This window comes from Cynocephalus volans, chromosome 5, assembly GCF_027409185.1.
Source record: "Cynocephalus volans isolate mCynVol1 chromosome 5, mCynVol1.pri, whole genome shotgun sequence".
In the NCBI taxonomy this organism is placed as follows: domain Eukaryota; kingdom Metazoa; phylum Chordata; class Mammalia; order Dermoptera; family Cynocephalidae; genus Cynocephalus; species Cynocephalus volans.
Genome location: NC_084464.1, coordinates 30,245,713 through 30,269,211, shown reverse-complemented (window position 1 = coordinate 30,269,211; position 23,499 = coordinate 30,245,713). Strand labels below are relative to the sequence as shown.

General features: G+C 39.1%; 1 protein-coding gene across 12 annotated transcripts in view; it reads left to right on the top strand.

Annotated features, from left to right (window-relative positions):
- The window catches only part of KIF13A (kinesin family member 13A), a 193,748-nt gene that overhangs the window by 152,986 nt on the left and 17,263 nt on the right, over positions 1 to 23,499 (top strand). For 10 of the 12 annotated variants that reach the window (XM_063098417.1, XM_063098416.1, XM_063098413.1 and 7 more), the window contains 16 exons: positions 2,189 to 2,351; positions 3,499 to 3,639; positions 4,387 to 4,536; positions 6,852 to 7,013; positions 7,840 to 8,013; positions 10,018 to 10,169; positions 11,397 to 11,529; positions 11,701 to 11,847; positions 14,628 to 14,666; positions 16,297 to 16,396; positions 17,634 to 17,760; positions 19,547 to 19,602; positions 20,740 to 20,864; positions 21,730 to 21,906; positions 22,644 to 22,736; positions 23,328 to 23,480. In XM_063098417.1, coding sequence (XP_062954487.1) covers positions 2,189 to 2,351; positions 3,499 to 3,639; positions 4,387 to 4,536; positions 6,852 to 7,013; positions 7,840 to 8,013; positions 10,018 to 10,169; positions 11,397 to 11,529; positions 11,701 to 11,847; positions 14,628 to 14,666; positions 16,297 to 16,396; positions 17,634 to 17,760; positions 19,547 to 19,602; positions 20,740 to 20,864; positions 21,730 to 21,906; positions 22,644 to 22,736; positions 23,328 to 23,480 — 2,092 coding nt within the window. The remainder of the gene's footprint in view (positions 1 to 2,188; positions 2,352 to 3,498; positions 3,640 to 4,386; positions 4,537 to 6,851; positions 7,014 to 7,839; positions 8,014 to 10,017; positions 10,170 to 11,396; positions 11,530 to 11,700; positions 11,848 to 14,627; positions 14,667 to 16,296; positions 16,397 to 17,633; positions 17,761 to 19,546; positions 19,603 to 20,739; positions 20,865 to 21,729; positions 21,907 to 22,643; positions 22,737 to 23,327; positions 23,481 to 23,499) is intronic. The other 2 variants (XM_063098418.1, XM_063098409.1) reach the window with 1 other exon arrangement.

Genomic DNA, 23,499 nt, shown 5'->3' with positions numbered 1-23,499 from the left:
GCCCAGGATTCAATCCCATACTAACCAGCCACTTAAAAAAAAAAGAAAAGAAAGAAACACAGAGAGATAAGAATGGTTACAATGCTAATTTTACCAAGTTTTGCTGGATAAAATTAAGATGTTATTAATGGTGGATGGTTTTGTAAGAAGTAAATGTTGATGGGTTGTGAAATAATGAAGGTCTTCTACCTCCGTAAACATTGAGGGACAGAGAATTAAGTATATTTAAGACCTGGTGAGAATTACAAAGAAAGCTAGAAATGTAGTTTATTCTCTCTGCCAATTGAAATGTAGAGCAAGATATAAATAATGTGAAAAATTAAATTATAATAGTAATTTAAAGAACAGTTTTGTTAACCATAGGAATTATTACAGTTACGTAGTTATTTATTTGTTGTCTCTTTCCTCCCCTGGAGTAGGGAAAATGTTTCATTCATCAAAGTATCCCTAGAGCCTAGAATGATATGCTCACATGGTAGATACTTAGTCAACATCTTATGTATTGATTGTTTGAATTTATTGAAGTGACAGGCAAATATGTGATTGCCAAGTGGGCAGAGCACACAGTAAGTGTGGTGGTTGTTCAGTGGAGGACAAGACTCCAGAAAAGTGGAATCTTCTGCAGAGATTTTCATGGAGAAGGAAGGATTTCAAGTGAGTTTCAAAGGTGGAGTTTGAATAGGCAGAGAGAAGAGGAGGGCATTTTGGATAGACAGCTTGGCACAAACAGATGGGAAGCAATGGAGAAGAGTAAGTTGTATTTGGGGGTTGCAAGAGAACTTTCGTTTGGTCTAGAAGGTGATTTATAGAGAAGTAGGGAGAATTTAAGTCCAAAACTGTTGATAGGGTGTGTGGGAGGCATATGGACTGGAATGTTGAAGATTTATCCTTTGGGAGAAGAGGAGCCCCTGCAAAGTTTTGAGCCATGAATGGCCTGAGGAAGGCAGGAGTCTTTATTTATAAGGACTGTCTTATAGTGGAAGAGGAAGAGACTGGGTGCTGCAAGATTATTGGGAGGACGTGAACCAGGGGTATGAGAAACAGAGAGAGAGATTTAACTTGTGTTTCAAAGGAAGAGTCAAGAAGGCTGTGTTTGTTTTTATTGTGTGTGTGTGTGTGTATGGATATTGTGGAAAAAGAGAAAAGGCTGTGCTCATTGAAAGAATCCAAGCCTGGGTGATTGAAAAATGCTAATACCATTTAGAAAATCCATTGTGTCTATTTTAGCATCCTCACAGTATGCCTGCTCTGTCACTTCTAAAGTGAAGAGAGAGGAGTAGAAGAGATTTGGATGCGCCAAGCTCATCATTTTCCATAGAGTAAGAATAGGGGGTATATAAATGATAAGAAAAGAGAAGCTATATAAGGCACAGAGCAACCACTAGGCTGGATTACCTTTGAACCCAGATTCAAATGTGAAATCCATAAGTACTCTTTTCTTTCATTGGGTGGGTATTTTTGGAATGCCCTACAGATGGGCCATGCATTTCGTTAGGAACTAAGTGTAGTGGCAAAGTGAAAAAGCCGTGGTGCCTGCTCAGGGAGCACACACAACCTAGGGGGGGAGGCAGACGTTAGTCAAATAATTATAGAAATAAATGAAAAGTTGTAACTATGACAAATGCTATGGAGGCAAGAGACATGGCTGAGAGAACATATAATATAGGATTTTGACCAAGTCAGTGTGTTATGAAAGAAGCTTTTTATCAGCAAGTGCTATTGTATGGAGAGTTGAAAGAGAGAATTCTTGCTGCTAAGGAAGTGCTTTACCCCGCCTGCATGACTCTCACCAACTGAAGAAATCATGTCAAACACTTTCTTCTTCCAACTTCTGGTCTCTCTCACCTCCCCGCAGCACATGAAAATCATAATCATCATTTCTTTTTCCTAAAGGGTTCCTATATGGGTTTTTTGCATCCTCGTATCAAAATCTAATAGTTTTCAAATGTTATATAATTTAAAACCTGGTTTTTAGTTGAGTTGCTCCACAATTTACTCCTCATCTGTGGTTCCCAAAAGATAGCCCATCTGTGGGCAGAAGGGAAGGGTAAGAGGAGGTCTGGTAAAACAAGTTGAAAAATATTGCCTGAAAGGAATTTTCTCCCCTTTTCTAATAAGACTATTTATTTAGAAAGAGGGTTACAGTTTTCTTTTAGATTCTCTCATTTTCTTTTCTGTGATACCACAGGGATGAACTCTTCCGGCAAAGCCTGGCAAAACTGCGGGAGCAGCTAGTTAAAGCTAATACCCTGGTGAGAGAGGCAAACTTCTTAGCTGAGGAGATGAGCAAACTGACTGATTACCAAGTGACTCTTCAGATCCCTGCTGCAAACCTCAGTGCCAACAGAAAGGTAAGAAAGTTCTTAAAGAAAATGAGAGCAAGATGTACAATAATAAATACTATAAAATGAAATCTAAAATTGAAATCCAAAAAACATCCATCAGGAGATCCTGATAGAAACCAGAGGTGCTTATTCTTTTTAAGACTTCCTTGATCCACAGACCAGCCAGCTATGGGGGGAGAAAAAAGACTTCCTGTATATATTTCCTTGGATAAGAATGCTATTTTAATGATGCCCTTAGATGCGTTATAAGCAGAATATGCAGATTTTTGGTGGCTAAAGGACTTGCTAATTTAAAAGCTTTCTTTAAAACAGTGAAACTGGAAATACATATATAAGTAATCCTGCCTGCTTTTCCTTGCGTATAAATGTCCCCTTCTGAAATGGGAGAATGTGTATATGTTTTGTTATAATACCTTTTTAAGAGTGATTTCTACAAGAAAGGAAGACTTTCTTGACAGGTATCTGTCTTTACATAACACAGAAAAACTCTTTAAAGCCATTTGAAAGTTTCCTGTCATTTCAACATGAAGAATTTTTCCTTCGAGGAAATTGTAGGGAGAAGCTTTGAAGAAAATAGTTTTTCATCCTTTCATTTTTTCCTCCAGTAAGCCAGCTAGAAAGTGTGTCAGAGAGTGTCTCATCAGTCTTGCTTCGTTTTAGTCTTTTGACCAAGAGGTTCCCCTTTGAGAAATTTATTCTAAGTCAATAGTCATAGAAGTGTAGATAAAGATTTATGTCCTTTATGTACAAGGATGCTGATCATAGGCCTGTATAACAAAAATTTAAGGCAGCCATGATGTTGAACAGCAGAATAATAAGTCAAATGTGTGATAAATACATGTGATGGATTGCTGTGTTGCCATTAAAAATCATGTTTATGAAGAATAACAACACAAGAAAATGATCACAATATAAAAGTTGGAGAGAGGATTGGGATATGAAATTATATTCTTGTTTGGTACTGATTGTAATAAAAATAAAAAGTGTGTGCATAGGTGGACATAGAAAATAGAAAATAAATCAGAATATTCCCCAGATGGTAGAATTTTATCTTCTTTCATATACATTTATGTGTTTTGCAAACTTATTACTTTAGGAATCAAAAGAGAAGTTCTAACAATGTTCATTTGGTTGGTTTTTCTTTGTTCTGCAGAGGGGTGCAATAGTGAGTGAGCCAGCCATTCAAGTGAGGAGGAAAGGAAAGAGTACCCAAGTGTGGACCATTGAGAAGCTGGAGAATAAATTAATTGATATGAGAGACCTTTATCAAGAATGGAAGGAAAAAGTTCCAGAGGTAAGAGATAAAAATGTGAAGGAGATTGGGTATGTTAAAAGCAAAGAACGTAAGTGATTTAACCATCAGAACAAACACAGGTACACACACAGATGTGCCAGTGACACTCTGGACATTTTTAAATATATTAGGAAAATAAAGTAAAAGTGATTTTGAAAAGAGTGTTAAGTTGGATCAGGAGTATAACGTGATCCCCGCACAGATGGGAAGTAAATGAAGAGAACATATAGCAGATTTTTATTTGGCTTCATTTTTACTACCTTTCAAACAAAGTGGAAGTAGATTTACACTGTTTTGTCATTATTGTGAAAAATCAGCTTGGCCAGAGCCCATATGTATTTGGTATTTGTTAGCATATGTTCATGCGCCTCTAGTTGTGCTCATGGCTAGATTACATGAGTAATTTTAGTGCGCAGAATCCATTTTTTGGACATTAGTAATGGAAAAGAAGACTTGGCGAGGGGGATGAGGCAAAGCACAGGGAATGAAATGAGAAAGGCTGCAGGTGGGGTGTGATAGGAAAGACAAGGCAGGAACTGAAGGAATCCTCCACACAGGTATCGCTTAGTTCCTTAACATGCAAGCCCTCCCAGGTACAAATTTTGTTTTATTTATGTGACATACTATTTTTATTTCTTGTTTATTTGTATAGATGATTTCTTTTAAAAATATTTTTAAATGCTAGTTTTAAATATATGATTTAAGTCAGTACTTTGTTTCCTAATCACCTACCCTCCTACTGCTCAGGCAAAGAGACTGTACGGGAAACGAGGTGACCCTTTCTACGAAGCCCAAGAGAATCACAACCTAATCGGCGTGGCTAATGTGTTCTTGGAATGCCTCTTCTGTGACGTGAAACTTCAGTATGCAGTCCCAATCATCAGCCAGCAGGGGGAGGTAAAGACAGGCCAGCCTTGGAGAGAATGACAGTGGTTCAAGTTTTTTGGTTTTTTAAATTTGATTTACGCTATGTTCTTGAGGTAGATCAAGAAATCAGGGCAGATAGTCAAGATCTACGTTATTTTTTCTCTACTAATAATTCATATTACTAGAAACTATCAGACTTAACTCATGGTCTTAAAGGATTATTATCACGTTTTGTATTTGTGGTTCACAAGTTTTTTCTTTGTTTTAATCAAATTGGAAATCTTTTGAAGCCAGAATCAGCTCTGTGCCCCGTATTATTTTCTCTCTTTTAAGGTATTTCATACCTTTGCAATATACTGTAGTTCTTTCTTGGCCCCTAAATGGTCTTACAAGATACAAGTTGAATACTCCAAAGTATTCAAAGAAAACAAACTTAAATAACTCATTGTTAGCCTCCTTTTAAAATCCCATATTTCAGTTATTTAGGTATATCAGCCTTATGTAGGACTAAGATGTTTCAGAAAGTATTCAAATTCAAGCCTTTCTTTTAAAACATTACCCATTTTATCAGTTGATGTTTTTATTTTCAATTTAGTAACATCCTTCTTAGTTTGTCTTTCAGTAATGCACTAACTTGATGGTCGTGTAGAATTTCAAAATTCTATGTATACTGTGTATATGTATTGGGCATGCAAGAGTTTATGTTGCTTAGTGAATTATGTTTTTCTGGTAACGGCTGCATCTGTATTATAAGTTCAGTCATTAAGAAGATGTTATAGGGATCTGTGCATTTGTTGTCACAAGTTATTTCTTGTGATTCTTAGAACAGGGGGTGGGAATAAGAGGCCATACTGCCTAAAGGGGAATGGGGAAATAGACCAGTGTTCACAGTGGTGGGGTGTCAGTACGCAGCCCACATTCCTTGTGTGATGACCCCCTGTGAGCATTCTACTTTGGAAGACCAGTGGCTAGCATTGCTTTTCCTCATGTTAAAAAAGGGCACACCTCATGTGGCAAAGGTTCCAGTGGCTGAGTCCCTAACTCAGAGCTTCTTAAGCTGGGCTTTGAGTATTCCATGAATCTCCCTGAAATTATATTAAAAAATATATTCGATTCTCAAAAAGCATCAAAAAAAAGTCTAAGAACGACTATCTTCTAACTGATTTGTCTTATTTCCTCCCCCATCTCTTATTTGTTCCTTCACATTTATCTTATCAAATATTGTCAACTAATTTCTCTCAGGTCCTTGGTGCCTGTGCCAGTCGCTGTGTGGAAGTTCGGTCTGAACTACCTTTAAAAATAACTCTTACTATTTAATATGATAGCAGTGCTCCCAGGACATGTGTCACCTTCATAGCTACAGTCATTACAAACTTACACTGTATTATGAAAGATAACTCAGGCAATTAAAACACTCCAAGAATGCAATTTGCAGGATGATCCTTGTAGTGTACTCTAGTCCAATTCTGTGCAACCAGCTTTAAGAGGACCACTGTTACCTTGCCTCTAACCAGACAGACACCATGGTAGTGAGAAAATTTAAAACCTTTAAAAAAAACAGTTTTGAAAGAACTGTTTCCTCATATCTGCATGGCTTTATATATGCAGTTCCTCCTGGAATAGGTCTGATGTCGCCATCTCATGGAGCCCTTCTTCATTCTGCTCCTGCCCCAGTCTCAGTTTCATACCCGTTTTCTACTCCCAAGAGCTTAGAAGCACCATGAACCCAGGGACCATGTGTGTTGGTTTGCTTTTGTAAACAGAGCACTTAACGCAGTTCCTGGCACAGTCGGTTACTGGCAAATATTTGTTGAGGGAATGAATTTAGCCCATAACAACCTGCATGTATCTCTGTTATAGCAAATAGTCTACACAGTGGTTATTGGGTTCTGACTTCTGTCTTTCCTAATTTGACTATGGATTCCTGACAGTAGAGCCCGTATCTTTATCTTGGTATCCTGTGAGGCTGGGTATTTAATCAAATGAAGTATTTGATCAAATGGATAAGGGGTGAATATACAAACATGGAAAATGGATGAATCCAGGTAGAATATGATAGCTGTCTTTAAGCCATTCCTGGGATGTCCTATAAAAGAAAGACAAAGCTGAGGATGGCTGCAGAAGACAAGTTATAGGGAGGCAAATTTGGCTTAAAGTAAGGCAGGGTAATTGCAGGGGCAGGTGGTGGAAAGGACCGGCTCTGGGAGTTGGGGGGCGGGGGTTCCTGTTGCTGGAGGTGGCCTAGCGGCAGCTGCAGAGCTATTATAGAGCAAATTTCTGACTCAAGTCAATGGTGCCCAAGGGAGTACCTTTTAACTTCAAGGTACTCCGGTTCCTTGACCCAGGTTGCAGGGCGTCTCCATGTGGAAGTGATGCGCATCACAGGAGCTGTTCCAGAGCGTGTGGTGGAGGATGACTCTTCGGAGAACTCCAGTGAAAGTGGGAGCCTTGAAGTCATAGACAGCAGCGGGGAAATCATTCACCGAGTCAAAAAACTGACGTGCCGGGTGAGAGGACAGTGATGGGGAGGCTCTTATAAATGACATTTTTCTTTCTTTTCTTTTCTTTCTTTCTTTCTTTTTTTTTTGTCTTTTTCGTGACCGGCACTCAGCCAGTGAGTGCACTGGCCATTCCTATATAGGATCCGAACCCGCAGTGGGAGTGTCGCCGTGCTCCCAGCACCGCACTCTCCCGAGTGCGCCACAGGCTCAGCCCTAAATGACATTTTTAATGCAAAACAATTTTACCTAAAATCTTATGAGAGTTTTTCATCCAGCACAGTAAAAGTTGAATTTTGTGATAGTAGATACAATAGAGGACAGTACTTTTTCCAGAAGTCCAGTGCACTTTCTGCTGAGGGTCGTATAGAATTTCAAAATTCTATGTATACTGTGTATATGTATTGGGCATGCAAGGGTTTATGTTGCTTAGTGAATTATGTTTTTCGGGTATCGGCTGCATCTTTGTTATAAGTTCAGTCATTAGGAAGATGTTACAGGGATCTGTGCATTTGTTGCCACATTTATAAATTGTAGCTACAGAACTATGGTACAGATTTCCTTATAGATAGAACTCTTAATGAAATGGTGTCAAATATTTTCAGATGTCAAATTGATGACTCATTTATTTCATCACTTACTATTAAATTTGAGGTAGCTGAAATAAGTAAGGAATGTATAGCTTGATGGTTTTTTGGGGCAGCCTGGCCAGTACAAGGATCCGAACCCTTGACCTTGGTGTTATAACACCAAGCTCTAACCAACTGAGCTAACCAGCCAGCCCTTGATGTTTTATTTATGGGAGTTTTATTTGTGTTTTTAAAAATCTTTTCAGGTAAAAATTAAAGAGGCAACTGGACTGCCCTTAAGCCTCTCGAATTTCGTCTTCTGTCAGTACACATTCTGGGACCAGTGTGAGTCTACAGTGGCTGCCCCAGTGGTGGACCCTGAGGTGCCCTCACCACAGTCCAAGGATACCCAGTATACAGTGACCTTCTCTCACTGTAAGGTACAGATGCTGTTACAAAGTGACCTATGTGAGAGGCAATGGAATTGGGAACAGTTCAAAAATCTACTTGTAACTCAGTTTTTCCCATGAGAATTTTTTTTAAGTGTAATAGTTTATAGGGCTTTTTAACCTCAAAACGTACTTTATTGCAAATTCAAATAATTTAGAAATATTTAAAACAAAATCTGAAAGATCTTTACCAGCAATCTTGTTCCCTGGAGGTGTAACTGCCAATGACAGTTCACTACACCTTTTAATAAACTATTTTCTATGCTCTACGACATTTGTATGTGTGTGATAAACACATGTACATACACATGAATGGGCATAGACACACAGTTGTACATCATGCTCACATAACTTCTTAAAAAAATAATTTTACACATAAACAAAAAAACCTGTGTATGCAAAATAAAAAATTTGGACAAAAAATTGTTTTATAAAAACAGGATTACATATTGCAGAATTGTGGGCGTCTTAAAATATAAGTTGCTATAGATATTTCTCATTCTTTCGACTATAGCATAGCATTCTAAGCTTAATGTTCCAATATACCAAAGGAGTTTTTAAAGAAAATATAAAATGGGAAAAGTGAGTTTGTGGTGAATTGGATTGGACGTACCTTGAGATATCACCTACCCTTCCTGGCTTTTACATGGGACTGCCAACAAGTCATTTCTGAAAAGACCACCTCTGTTCTCTCTGTAATTTTGTTTTTCCTGAGACAATCCCTAATAGATACTTACGACCCTTTTTTTTGCAAACTGTGTCTATTCTTTCTGGCTGTACACTTAGAAAACAAATCCATACTATCACCTATAACATTTCACGTATGTAAATATTATCAAGTCTTTTTTTCCCCTGAAAACAGCCTACATTTCTTTACCTATATTCACCAAGTTAGTTTCTCGAAATCTTTATTAGTCTTTTGTTGTTGTTGTTTTCTTTCTTTTTTTTTTTGACCAGTAAGGGGATCGCTAACCCTAACCCTTGGCACGGTGTTGTCCGCACCACCTCAGCTAGTGAGCGCACAGGCCATCCCCATACAGGATCCGAACCCGTGGCCTTGGCGCTACCAGCGCCGCACTCTCCCAAGTGAGCCACGGGGCCGGCCCTGTTGTTGTTGTTCTCTAAGTATTCTTTTAAATATTCTCCGTCTTCCTTTGCCACAAAGCTGCATATTTAGAAGGACAGAATCTGACTTTTAAGCGCATCCTGGTTAACAGCTGTTTCCCAGATCACCCCTGGGTTTACTGTATGACCTTGGAGTTTTTTCCTCCGTAAAATGTGTAGATTGTGCTAATTAACCATGAAGTTTCTTTTCCTTCTAAAATTCTGGGTCTGTCTCCAAAAAAAAAAACGAATAAGAAAGTAGATAGTGTGAAGTTAATTATATAGCACAGCTGTTCTGAGAAATTAGAGTCACAGAGATGTCTCCACCTGAGATTCCACTGAGAGGCTAATGGAAAGGAAATTGGCTTGGTTTCTTGCCTACTGCATTTTCTGGGTGATTTCCCTCTCTTCTCGGCCAGTTCATTATTCATTTCCTCACAGTCATCTGTTTCTGTTTTAGGATGAGAGCTTAGGAGCAAGAGCATAGAATCATGAAGTTAACAAATTTAACTTGGTCATTAGTCTCCTAAGCCATGGCAAGGAATGATCCATTGAATTAGTCTGTGTGCCAGCTGAAAGAGTGGTCCTGTAGACCTAAGAATGAGTCAGGAGCAAGAGAATGTAGATTCAGCTCTGCAACTAACAAGCAGGAAGACTTTGGACAAGTTGCTTTCTGTAGTTTCCTCATTTATAAAAGAAAGTGGTTAAATTAAATTATCTCACTAATCCCCTTCCAGATCTAATATTCTGTGGTTCTTTATGGTTATAAAATAGAAGAGATAGGTCAAGATCTGGCTAATATACTCCAAAGTAAATGTATATACAGTTGAAAGATAAAAAGGAAATTTCACAGACTCCTTTAAATTCTTATTGTGCTCTCCTTCCTCCCAGGACTATGTGGTGAATGTAACAGAAGAATTCCTGGAGTTCATTTCAGATGGAGCACTGGCAATTGAAGTATGGGGCCACCGGTGTGCTGGAAATGGGAGCTCCATCTGGGAGGTCGATTCTCTTCACGCTAAGACAAGAACACTGCGTGACAGGTTTGTACTTGGCTATGAGCTTTAGACATAGGGTCAAGACTAGCACTTGGACAATGATGAAGACTACAGGCTTTGAACCCAGAGACTGCTACTGTTACTTTGGACAAGTGACTTAACCTCTCTGAAACTGTTTCCTCCATTGTAAAATGAGAATGATAAAAAGAACTGCCAGACACCAAAGAAATTTAATGGGGAGAGAAAAGTCATTTCAACAAATGAGACCAAAACAACTGCATATCTGTATGGAAGAAAAAGCAACCTTGATTCACACCATATGAAAAAATTAAATTGCAAAAGGATTATAACCTTAAATGCAAAAACTAAAACTGTAAAGCTTATAGAAGAAAACAAGATTCTTATAGAAGAAAACACACATTCTTAGAAAGGCCACAAAAAGCACTAACCGCAGAAGAAAAAAATTAAGTTGGACTTAATCAAAATTAAAATCTTGTGCTCATCAAAAGATATCATTATGAAAATGAATAGGCAAGCCACAATATGGGGGGAACTGGCAGTTTCTTGTAAAGTTGATCATTTACCTCTTTTGAGACCCAACAATCCCATTCCTAGGTATTTACTCAAAAGAAATGAAAACGTAAATCCACATACAGAGTTGTATACAAATGTTCATGGCAGCTTTATTTTCAGTATCCCAAAACGGCAAACAGCCCAAATGCACTTCAGTGGGTGAATGTATAAACAAACTGTGGGATTATTCATACAATAGAATATTACTCAGCATTAAAAAAGAACTGTTGATATACATTTGGATAAACCTCAGAAACATTATGCTGAATGAAAAAAGCCAGACACAAAACAGTACATACTGCATGATTCCATTTAGATGAAGTTCTAGAATGGGCAAAACTAATCTATGAGGCTACACAGCTGCTATGGGAGTATGGGGATTGAGAAAGGGCATGAGCAAACTTTCTGAGGTGGTGATGAGGTGGGTTACCCAGGTATATGCATTTGTCAAAACTTGTCTGACTCTATCCTTGCAATCTGGGCATTTAACTGAATTCAAGTTATACCTTAATGACATAAAGAAAAAGAACCTATGCCACAGGGTTGTTTTGAGATTTTAATAAGGAAATAATGTGTGTAACAAACATGATACAGGGCCTAGCACATAGTAAGTGCTTGGTGAATGGTAGCTTATTACTCTTATTACTGATAGCATCCTTGGACAATGACATTGTTGCTTGTTGGAATGTGTTTTTGCAGGTGGAATGAAGTAACTCGAAGAATAGAAATGTGGATCTCCATATTAGAATTGAATGAGCTAGGGGAATATGCTGCAGTTGAACTTCATCAGGCAAAAGATGTCAACACAGGAGGCATCTTTCAACTCAGACAGGTACTGAGTTTGCTTTTTCATGTTTACTTTCTGTCCCACTCTTAAAATTTCTGGGAATTTTCTAATTATTTGTATCTTTGTTCCCTAATGCTTTTATCTTTATCTTCATCTCCCATCCCTTCCCCTTCTTATTCCTGGTGTCATGCTCCCACCCTACCTCCACCTCTGCAGGGTCATTCCCGTAGAGTGCAAGTCACAGTAAAGCCTGTCCAGCATTCAGGGACACTGCCACTTATGGTCGAAGCTATCTTGTCAGTGTCCATTGGCTGTGTAACTGCCAGGTCCACCAAACTCCAAAGAGGGCTGGACAGTTACCAGGTAAGACAAACAGATTTTAAATAGTGTTTAACAAAGGATGGTTAATGTAGAAGCGAGGCAGTTAATGATCTATGATGGGGACCTATTTGGGAATATGAGACTCCTTGCCTTAACCGTATATATTCCCCCAATGCACTTTTCCATCCATTGCCTTTTTTCTAGATTTAAAATACTATGTTTGCTTAGTGTTGATTAATTTATTTATAAACACACACACACATTAATGCTATAGTACTCATTTACTTTAGACAGGTTTTACTTTATGTCTGGCCCAAAATATGTTGGATATTTGGCATTGCTCTCTGACGTGTCCACTTTTATTAATATTATAAACTTACCACCATGCACTGTCATAATTAAACAGTTCTTTGAAAGCTTTACTACTTTTTTTTTAATGAAAAGCTATCCTCATGATCATTTTTTGTCCATTAAATCTCCATTTCCTAAATCTTACGTTCTCATTTAAAAAATAAAAAGGTGAAAACCTGTAAGAATTGAACTTTGTATTACCAGCCAGAACTCTTCAGTACTCTATAAGAATAAACTCTAAAATGCGGAACTTGTCGCCCAGTGGCCTAAAAGAATGCGTGTGCTTCACTGAGTCCCCAGTTTACTACCAGATCTGAGGGACTGGTGAGAATCAGACCATTAAATTTTGCCTCCCTCACTGCCGTGTTATAGGGAACACTCTCCATATCATGACAGGGGGACATTTCTCCCCTATTTCTCTGTGGAATCTGGACATGAGCCCACCCAATCTTGAGAATGATTCATCTTCTGTCTCAGTGTCCTTTTGTCTTCATGGCATTCAGGCAAAGATCATTCTGAAAGCTAAAAATCAGTGCACAGACTATTGGGCTTTAAGGAAGGCAGAACTCTGTCAGACATTTTCCCTCTTCAAGGCCAAAATTCCCCGCAGCTCTCAAAATCTGTCCATCTTTAATTCAGAATACGAACAAAGATGCAAGGACAGGATCCACTCTGTTTTGGGAGGCTTCTCCACCCAACTTCTTGTGCATTTGCAGCCTGGGGAACAGGAAATTGTAGGTAACTCATTCCAGTTCAGTCCCTCATTTGGCTGTCAGCTCCTGGGGTGGCTGCAGGGCTTGGTTGAAAGAGAGAGCACTAGACTTGGAGTCAGGAGACCTGGGTTCTTAAACTGGGTAATTTAAAATTTGAGTTCCCTTTTTCCCTTCTCCAAAATTATAAGATAGACTTAATTCTCTGAGGTCCCTTTCTGCAATAAAATTTTGTGGCTTCATAAATCTCTGATGTTAGATAAAACATTGAGTTTATGTGTCCTAAACCAAGCATATGGATCATCAACCGACCTATCTGAGGACCATTCTAAAGATTAATTATTTGTGCTTTAAATGTGAGCTTTAAAATATTAGCCTTTTCCCAGTGCTGTGTGCTCTTTTTAGGAGCATGGTACCAGCCATACAAATTTGAACTGTGACTATATTTTAAAGGCTTTGTTTTTTCTTTGCTGCCGTGCTCAAAGTCATGTCTAGTAACTGTTTTTGTTGTTGACGTAACACTTTAGAATTATTCTGATGCCGTAGCTGAAGCCAGTACAGAATGTGCTGATTTTGTGATGGTTTTACATCATGAAAGCACAGACTAGTTCTCAGTTAATAGAAGTACCTACGCAGCCTAAAAATTAATGATTTTTATAGTTATTTGTTTTTTTACCTTAATAGAGAGCATTAGTTCAAAATAAATTACTTCAGGATTAGGCTTGCGTTCAGACTGTCAGTCGTGTAACCAACAAGATGGCTACCAAACTAAAACAAAGAGAAAAAACAATGTATTTTGAAGTATAGATATAAAAGATAATTTAAGCTATATTTTTAGAGTACTTTTTCTTAAAAGGAGGTTAACGTCATTTCTATGATTAAAAAAGATTTAGTAATAAATCTAAATTGAGAGTTTCTAGATTCTTGTTTCTAAGGAAAATCGTTTCAACCAAAAACCCTTTTGTTTTCAGCAGTGATTTTTTTTTTGGTCACAATTGTTACTTTATGTAATTATTATAAAATGTTGCCATGTTTTTGGGACAGTTGTGATTTTCTCAGCTGTTTGTTATGGTTAATAGAGGACACTGGTAGATCCATTTGTTCAAAACAGTGCTCTGTGCTTTTATTGCCGTAGTGTCTGTACAGAACCTTGTACATATATAGGTGTGTAGCCTTCAGTTCCCCAGGGTTCCCCCTGTAATGATTCCATCTGTGAAAGTGGTATGGGGCAGAGAAAGACCACTGAAATTGGAGACTCAAGACCTGGCTTCTAGTCCTACCTGCCATTGTCTGTGTGATCCTTGGGTTAAATCATTTCATCCTTCAGGGCCTCAGTTACCTCATGGTTAAAACCAAGATTGGGTGAAAGATGCTTTAAAGTCCCCTATAGTTTTTGCTGTTCTGTCTTCCTAAACCTATCCCAAATCTCATATAGCCCACCCATACATACTTGTCAACTGGTGTTTGCCTAATGAGGGAGTAAGGCCTGGCCCAGTGATGTTGATTCCTATCTCCATCTAAGAGAGGTCTTGTTTTTAAATGACTGCTCTCTTCATTTAAAAAAAAAAAAAATCTTTAAATTATGGACCACTGAATTAAATCCATTAAACCTTTTAGAGATTCAATTAAATGTTTTATTATGCTGATGTTGTGTGAGCTGTCCATTGTAATTAACGTGTGTTAAGCTTGAAGAATTATTTTCCCTGTGTGCTGTTTGAGAAACAAAATGCATGTCGTTTGTGTTTATTTTTTTCCTACCAGAGAGATGATGAGGATGGTGATGATATGGATAGTTATCAGGTATTGCTACCGCTGTCAATCCTGTGGCATGGGGCACAGCTGCTGCTAATTGCCAGCATTTGCAAAGCAGAAGCCAGGGAGGACGAAGGAGGACCGTAGAGCGAGAATGTGCAGTTTCTCACTTGTGATTTGCTTTATATGTAATCAGAGATACAATACTATTTCTATAGATTTCCCTCTCGATTCAAAATTTGTAACCAGATACTGCATTTTTGCTATTTCATCTCAAATTACTAGCTTGTAAAGCCTTGCTAAGTAAGACCATTATCATTCTATTAAAATCGGTGATCTTAAAAATTGCATTTATCCATCCATAGGCAGACTCTTGTCTTTCCCCTGCCAAACTTCACTTTGCTTCTTACATCCAAGAGACTAGTATTGTTGTAATATGGCATTTTACTTTACAAGACTTTTGCTGGATAAGAAAGTTGAAGACATTTTATACATATAACTTTGCTTAGCCAGTTTTCTTCTCTCATGAGGGCCAACCTTAGTTCTCCATAATCTGTAGAATTTAAATCTCATCTTTTTCTTGTTGAAAATCTAGGGGGGAAAAAGTTAGTGCAACTGTGAAATTTTGTCTAGTCAACACTGACTGGCCTGATATCATAGAATGTGGGGTAATACTGTAATGGTCAAAGCAACAAACCAAGATGAAGTTTTCTGGGTTTGGTTTCCAGTCTTTGTACTGGTTCTCCACACAAGTTTTGAAAGGGTATTTTCCCAGAGAGCCTTCCTACACGTAAAATGTGGGTGCATTGTAGGTAAATCTTCAGAGGTCCTCAGGTGTCTACTCTTCCTGCAATGTCTTAAGGCTTAGACTAGAATTAGGCAAGTCAGAGAACAGTTTGAATAGAATTGATGGATTTTCTTTGCCTACTCATAATTTTACTAAAAAAACAAGTGAACAAAAACAAACTTCAGGGGAACTGTCAGTATCCCTGTGGATCTCAGCAATGCCATTGACTAACGTCCTGTGGCTGTTTGTGCGCTTCCTGCCACGTTGTTCATGGTGAAATCCAGTGGCTGCTTCTGTGATTTCTTAAAGCATGGCTGACTGCATGTTGGGGTTTTTGCATGGGAGAGTTTTATTTAACCTCATCGTGGTAGTTGGAAGTAAAAGCTTTGCAGCAAGTTAGAAAGGTTCTCTGCTGACCTGTTCTTTGCATTCCAGAAAATACATGTTATTAGGCCATTAAACTATGAACTATGAACATGCCTGTCATTTTTCATTCCACTTGCTGTTACAGGGTTTGGGCTGTGTTCATGATGTCCTGTTTGGAACCTAAATCCTTCAATGAATAGCTACATTTTAAATACACACATACGTACTTATGTACATACACAGTGTAAAAATCATCTGACAGCTGGTATAGTTTGAGCTTGTCTTGCTTTTAAGTATAATTATCCTTTCAGAGATCTAGGGGCTCTGATTTCTGGGTAACGGCATCCTTGATCAGCATGCATTATTCCCGAGGCCTCTTTGCTTTCTTGCATATTTAATAACACAGCAGTCTTCAATGGCCTTTCCTAATGAGAAGTTTCCTAATCAATTTAAACATCTTTTTTTAAAAAAAGAAATAGTTGTCTGTGCACTCTACAGGAAAATATTTTCCCTCCCTGATGGCAGGAAGAAGACTTAAACTGTGTAAGAGAGAGGTGGTCAGATGCACTCATTAAACGACGAGAATACTTAGATGAACAAATTAAAAAAGTCAGCAATAAAAAAGGTATGTGACATTCAGTCCTTTCCTGGGGGTAGGTTTTTCACTTCTGCACAATGGGGATAGGTTGTTTTCTTCTCTTAGTGAACAGTAGTATCTCAATTTTTTGAACTTGTAATAATTATAGAATCATATCGTACATTGTTGGTTTAAGAAGGCTCCAAATTTGAAAGTAATAAGTTTTCATAAAACTCTGAGTAATGTCATAAAACTGTGGCATTAAGTGTCAAACTCAAATTTTGTTTTGATGAATGCCAATGTGATCAATACCAACATGTCAGTACGAGATATTCCAGGCACCAGAGCCTAAGACTTACAGCAGCCAAAGGGTCACTTATAAAACCACACCACTTGGTAGGTCAGTGCCCAGCTACTGTTGGGCCAGAGCCACGCACTCAGCTAGTTCAGGGTGGCCTCTGACACTGTGCTCGCTGCCACTGAGCTCCAAGGTGCAGTTTACTTATGCTGGCAACAGTCGCTTGGATTCCAGAGCAGAAATTTGCTCTTAAAATCCTTAGTCTCTCATCCAGACTTCATGGCCTGCTCATTGTGGTTGATTCTGCACCAAAGAACACATCCTGAATGTTAATCCATCTCATATAGAAGTTAGCAAATATTCTCTCTCAGGAACACATCTTGGCTCAGTGCGTGGTGTTGGTTTGTGTATGTGCTCAGCCCGCTAATGAAAACTCACTTTATACCCAGAGAGCCCCAGAATAGAATTATGGATGAGCAGATTTCAAGATATATCAAAATCCCTTTCATAATGAGCATGAAGGAAAATAAAGTTGCTTTTACAGAGTAAGGTACAGGTGTCTTTTAATCCTTTATCTATAAAATGATGGATGATTTTATAAAGCAGTGTCTTATCCATCATATAATTTTCTTCCAACAAGTGTGTGAAGTAGACATGACTTGTGTTGTCCCTGTTTGACAGATTAGGGAACCAAGACTCATCTGTTGAATGACTTTCCCAAATTACAGAACCAGTAACAACCTGAGTCTTCTAGTTGCTGTTCCAATGCTCTTTCCACTCTTTCTGTCTTGTGGTACCTTAAGCTGGTGTCGTAGCCTCTCCTTGCTCCTCTGGATGCCCGTGCTTCAACTTTGAAGCCTCAATTTTTTGGAACATAGTGGATATTTAAGCTGCTCATGGGTGATTTTCACTGGGTAAAATCTGTTTATTTTAAATTTAGAAGTCGTACTTTGTTGTTGGTGCTCATCCCCTCCTTTTATTCTGCAGAGAAAACAGAGGACGATGTGGAGCGGGAAGCCCGGCTTGTGGAGCAGTGGGTGGGACTGACCGAGGAGAGGAACGCCGTTCTGGTGCCAGCTCCAGGCAGCGGGATTCCAGGAGCACCTGCCGACTGGTAAGGCCACACTGTCTTCTATTCAGGCCTGGTGGGATGGTACAGATTGCCTGTGGCAAGAGCCATGCAAGTGACTTTCCAACATTGTCACAGTCAATGCTAAATAATTGAACTGCTCCCTTCCCCACTTTAGCCAGCTTCCTCCCACAGGAAGCCAGAGAACATTGATTACCTGGCCAGGAATCAAATACTATGCCTCCCTATTTTTCTGCATAAGGAACTTGGACATTGCTCCCTAATCTCCAGAAATTTTTTTATTTTGGCTCAAAAAGTGATGTTTCCAGAGTATACTTGAAGAGGACAGAAAATATATCTTCCTATTTGCCCTCGTACCCGCTTAGTTTGGTAACTAGCATAGAGTAAGCACTTAAGCACTACATAAATGATGATCTATTAATAAATTGATTGATCAGGCAATCCTAGTTATGCTGATGAGAATCAGCATGGTATTCTAGATCTGGATTTAGTTTCCAGCTTCAGCTCTTAAGTATATTCCCTTTACTTTTTCTGAGGCTTTATTCTTAATTTGTTAGTGGAGCTACCTTTTTGGTAGTGTTGTGAGAATTAGGGATAGTGTATACAAAATACCTTTTGTATTATAATATAACCTTGTACGTTATAATGCATATAAAATACCTTTCCTGCCCATTCATTGAATGGTAGCTGCTGCCGCTGCTCATTACTCTCAAGTGTCTTGAGCATTTAAGAGAAATCAGATTCCTTTTGAATACAGAGTACATATGCCCAAATAGTCTTTTTGTACAGGCATAGAAAAATTAGTGATATTATTTGTGTCTCTAATGATAAATGGCAATGTAACTGATTTCATGGTCTATTTTATGAAACTAGAAAATTTGAGTTTACAAGCACATGATTTCTAACCTAATGTTTCTCCCTGGAGATTCTGCTGTTGTGCTAGAATCCTGTAGTCACATGTAGTATATCTACCAGCCACTTATCATAGGTAGCCAGCTTGTTCCCAACCTTATTCTGTTCCTCAAAACCCTCTCTAGGGGCTGAGCCCGTGGCGCACTTGGTAGAGTGCTGCGCTGGCAGCGCGGCGATGCTCCCGCCGCGGGTTCGGATCCTATATAGGACTGACCAGTGCACTCACTGGCTGAGTGCCGGTCACAAAAAAAAAAAAAAAAAAAAAACCCTCTCTAGGCAGTCCTTCTCCTTACCTCAGTTTCTCTCATTTGAGATGTTATCAAACTTCCAGTCATCTTGAGTGTCTATAAAATGTAGTCGTGGGTCCCATCTCTAGTTATTCAGATTCAGAAGAGGAAGAACGGGCCCAGGACTTTTCCTTTTAAGAGGTCTCTGGGGTGATTCTGGTGTAGCTGGGCCAATTTTGGATAAAACACTGTTTGTCTCTCCTGCACATGACCCTACCTCCTTTCACACATCATTCTTTCCTCCTTTGACCTTTTAAGTCTTGTCCCTTTTGTTTGCTTCCTCTAGGCACTGATCCTGTCCCTGTTACCACTCTACCAATAACCCACGCCCTTTTCCCTATCACTGGAGTTATTTTTACAAAGTCTTCAAATAATCTTTGTTTCAATTAATTACATGTAATTCATATAACTGGTAGTTCTTTTATGTGAGTCACATAATTTCCATGATTCATGTTAACAGGGAAGTCAAGAAATTTGAAAGTACTTCATTAATACAACCTGTGTCTCCACAGTGGTTCTCTTCTACTTTCCATAGCTCTGCAAGTGTTTGATTATCTAACAGGATGTAAAACACATATTTTGCTATGATTAAATTTTGTTATTAAATTTAGGATCCCACCTCCTGGAATGGAAACCCACATACCAGTTCTCTTCCTTGATTTGAATGGTAAGTAGACTCTTAAAGTTCCAGGGGTTATCACATTTAATTAAGGTTTGGAATCTATTCAGACTCACATTATTTTGATCCTTAAATCACTTTCGTAATCATTTGTATATAATGCGATATTGAGGTGACATTTTTGGTGTGGTCAAATATATAAAAGCATGACATGTAGAAATACTGGAAGGGAGATGTGGACATCTAATAAAAAAGAGAGCACTTAAAAAAAAAAAAAAAAAAAAAAAAGAGAGCACTTGGGGAGATTGAGAACTGCATATAAGAATATTAAATCAGTTGCTCTGAAACATTAGTAGACATAGAATTATCTGACACAGTAATCACCCCCAGAGATCTGACTCTTTCAGGTTGACTAAGAATCTGCATTAATGACTAGTGGGCTTTGCTCCCGACCCCAGTAATTTTGATGCCAGAAGTGATCACACCGTAACCCTGCATTAAGAGTTGTCCCTTAGTATGGCCGTTAGATTAATCCTGAGCAAACCTAGAGCAATGGTTTTCAATGTGTTATAGCAGTAAAGTTTTTTTTTTGTTTTTTTTTTTCCCAATTGAAATCTTAAATGGAAAGCCAAGCATAGAAAATAAAAAGTTGCTGAGTTAGGGAGTGGACAGGCTCCTGGCAGGCCCTACTGCAGGGCCCTAGGGCTCCTCAAAACACAGCCTAAAAACCTCTCTGAAGAGAAAACTAATGATGGATGGATGGGTGGAAGACACAGGGAGGTTAGCTTTGGCTCTTCACATGAAGACATTTTAAAAAACCTGGAAGAAGAATGTGTGCCACATAAGGTGGTGAGTTCTCTGCTTCTAGAGACATACAAGCAGATGCTGGGTGGCCACTTACAGAGATTTGAAAAGGGTGAATCCCACATTCTGTAGAATATATCCATTCCATCTTAACGGGAAACTCAAAGGCAACTTTTTGACTCCCATTGTTGTATTTTTAAAGAATAAAAGCTGTTGTGAGTCTTGGAGTCTCTCTTTCAATGCAAGATAAAGAATAAAAGAAAAAATAAAAATGTGTTATATGTAAACTTCATCTGTGCAAAGCATATTTTAAAATTTTTGTTCTTTGCTTAAAAACTGACTTCCCCCACCCACTCTCTTTCTGTGCCCTGGACTTGGTAGCGGATGACCTTAGTGCCAATGAGCAGCTTGTTGGCCCCCATGCGTCGGGCGTGAACTCCATCCTGCCCAAGGAGCACGGCAGCCAGTTCTTCTACCTGCCCATCATCAAGCACAGTGATGATGAGGTAACTACCCCTAGGGTTCTCTGAAAGGGCTTCAGTTCAGCGCACAAGCCTGCTTGGCTTTCTTCCCATTAAACTGCTGTAGTCTGCTTTGGGGAAGAGGACTAGGGACTTTAAAAAAAAAAATAGAACATTTGTGTTATCATTCTAAAAGGGTGAGGAAACAGGAAACCTCACTTCACGTGACAGAGCTGAGATGCTGTGCTGGGGCAGGTGGATGCCCCCCACTGACTCCTCCCAGGATGAGCCCCCCAGGAAGGGCCTCTGGGAGGCAAGCCCTGGCTGCAGTACTGGTTCCTGATCTTCAGCCTAGGGAGGGTGCCCTTCAAGTAGGTGCTGATCCTGGTTTTTTAACACGTAGTCTGGTCCCTAATTCAGGCTTTGCTCTACCTCCTCAGGTCCAGGGGATAGGGCCCATTCCGCTTTGTGGTCATCCCTAGTCTGTCTCCTCTGTTGCCTGTTCTCTCCCTAACTCATTCCCACTGAAGGACAGATGGCCACTCACCCCACTGAGATGGCTGTGGGAGAGGAGGAGTGATGGAACAACTAGCTTTTCCCCAGGGAATGTGCCCAGCAGCTCTTGGTAGAAGCAGTGTTTCTATAATCTAACTCGGAGATGCCCTTAGACCCTCCTTCCCTCAGCGCACCTCTGGGAAAAGATCATGCTGTATTAACTCTTGAGGATTTTCCTTGCCAAAAATAAACAGAGACAACCTAAAAAATAAAAAATAAAAACAATAAAAAGGTGAGAAAAGAAATCTATTTGATTATATTGAGCTGAATGTATATCCTTTCTGTAGTGTGTCATGTACAACTACCACACCTGAGTTGTGTCTTTTTCCATCTCCCCGTCCTTCCCCACTCCTAGGTTTCAGCCACGGCCTCTTGGGACTCCTCAGTGCATGATTCTGTTCACTTGAATAGGGTCACGCCACAGAATGAAAGGATTTACCTAATTGTGAAGACCACAGTCCAACTCAGCCACCCAGCTGCTATGGAGTTAGTATTACGAAAACGGATTGCAGCTAATATTTACAACAAACAGGTAATTAACAGGGACTGATTCTGCTATTGTGGCTCTGAGCTCAAAGTTTTTTTCTTTCTCTCTCTCTCACAAATTAGAGTTTTGTGGCACTAATGCAGTACGTGTGCAAACTGTGACCACACTGGCCAAGTTAGAGTCAGATTCTGATTTCTCCAAAATAAGGAGGTGTGAGGATAGCAGAGGTAAATGTCCAAAGGACTTGTCCATCTTGACTGATTAGAGAGCCATAATCTAGCAGGCAGTGGAGCTATGACATTTCACTGTTTGAAAAATGAAAAATTGAGACTGAGAGGTTAAATGCCAGGTCCAATAAGGTTAGAGACAAAACCAGGACAAAATGCAGACTCCAAATAAATCCCTCTCCTGCGGCTTTGCCACATCTTATCTCAAAGGTGCTACCAACACAACTGATCCTTTCCAGTGTTCTTCTGACTATGCCAGGGAAGATGGGTGAAACCATGGAGAGATTAAGAGGAGGCTGCAGATGAGAGCGCAGCATCCACAGAAACCCTGAATATGCTGCAAATTCTGTCATGTGAATCCTCCCTGACTAATAGCTGGATATTACTATCCCTGAGGGTTGGAGACAAAATTATTAGGTTCAATTTTTTTCTGTTTTGCTGAGTAGTGTGTGTGTGTATTAAAAACATGGTAACATATGATATGTTTACAATTTGTGAAATACTAAATAACTTGCATTTATTACATAGCTTAACCCAGCTTTCCTTTTCTACCAGAGTTTCACACAGAGTTTGAAGAGGAGAATATCATTGAAAAATATATTTTATTCCTGTGGTGTAACCTATGAAATAGTATCCAATATACCAAAGGTAAAATATATATTACTTTTTAAAATATTGATATGTAAATAATGGAGAATGTGTTCATTCTTCAGACTTTGAAAGTATTCTCTCACCACACTCTTGATGAAAACATTGTTCACTCCCTATCTCTCTGTCACTTTGGGAGTTCATCTAAGGTGCTTTGTTCCCAGTTGTAACATCTAAGGTGCTTTGTTCCCAGTTGTAACGACGGCCGCTTGTGTTAGAGATAGGAAGTTTTGTTTTCCTTTCAGATAATTGCAATTAACCAACACAGATGGCCATTGCCAAAAAAACCCCAAGTGAACCTGGGACGAACTATGAGAGGATGTATAGCAAATGGTACTGCCAAGTCCTCTTACATAAGGACAAGTTATCATTTATCTTGAGACTGTGTATATAATGGATTGTATGTGCTTGGTTACATAAAAGAGGGATTTCTCTCTCTCTTTGCATTCTCATTAGTAGACTGCCTGTGATGTGCATTGCAGTGTGAATATTATGCTTATTCAATAATAAAAGTGTTTTCTTTCTTTTCTACAAAACAAAACATAACATTGTTTACATAAAAGTACTGTCATTTCCTTCTTGTCCCTTTAGGCAACCGAGGAGATCGAGGACCGGGAAACGCTGGCTCTCCTGGCAGCAAGGAGTGAGAATGAGGGCACGTGGGACGGGGAGACGTACATTGAGAAGTACACTCGTGGCGTACTGCAGGTGGAGAACATTCTGAGTCTTGAACGGCTCCGGCAGGCAAGTAACTGAATCCAGA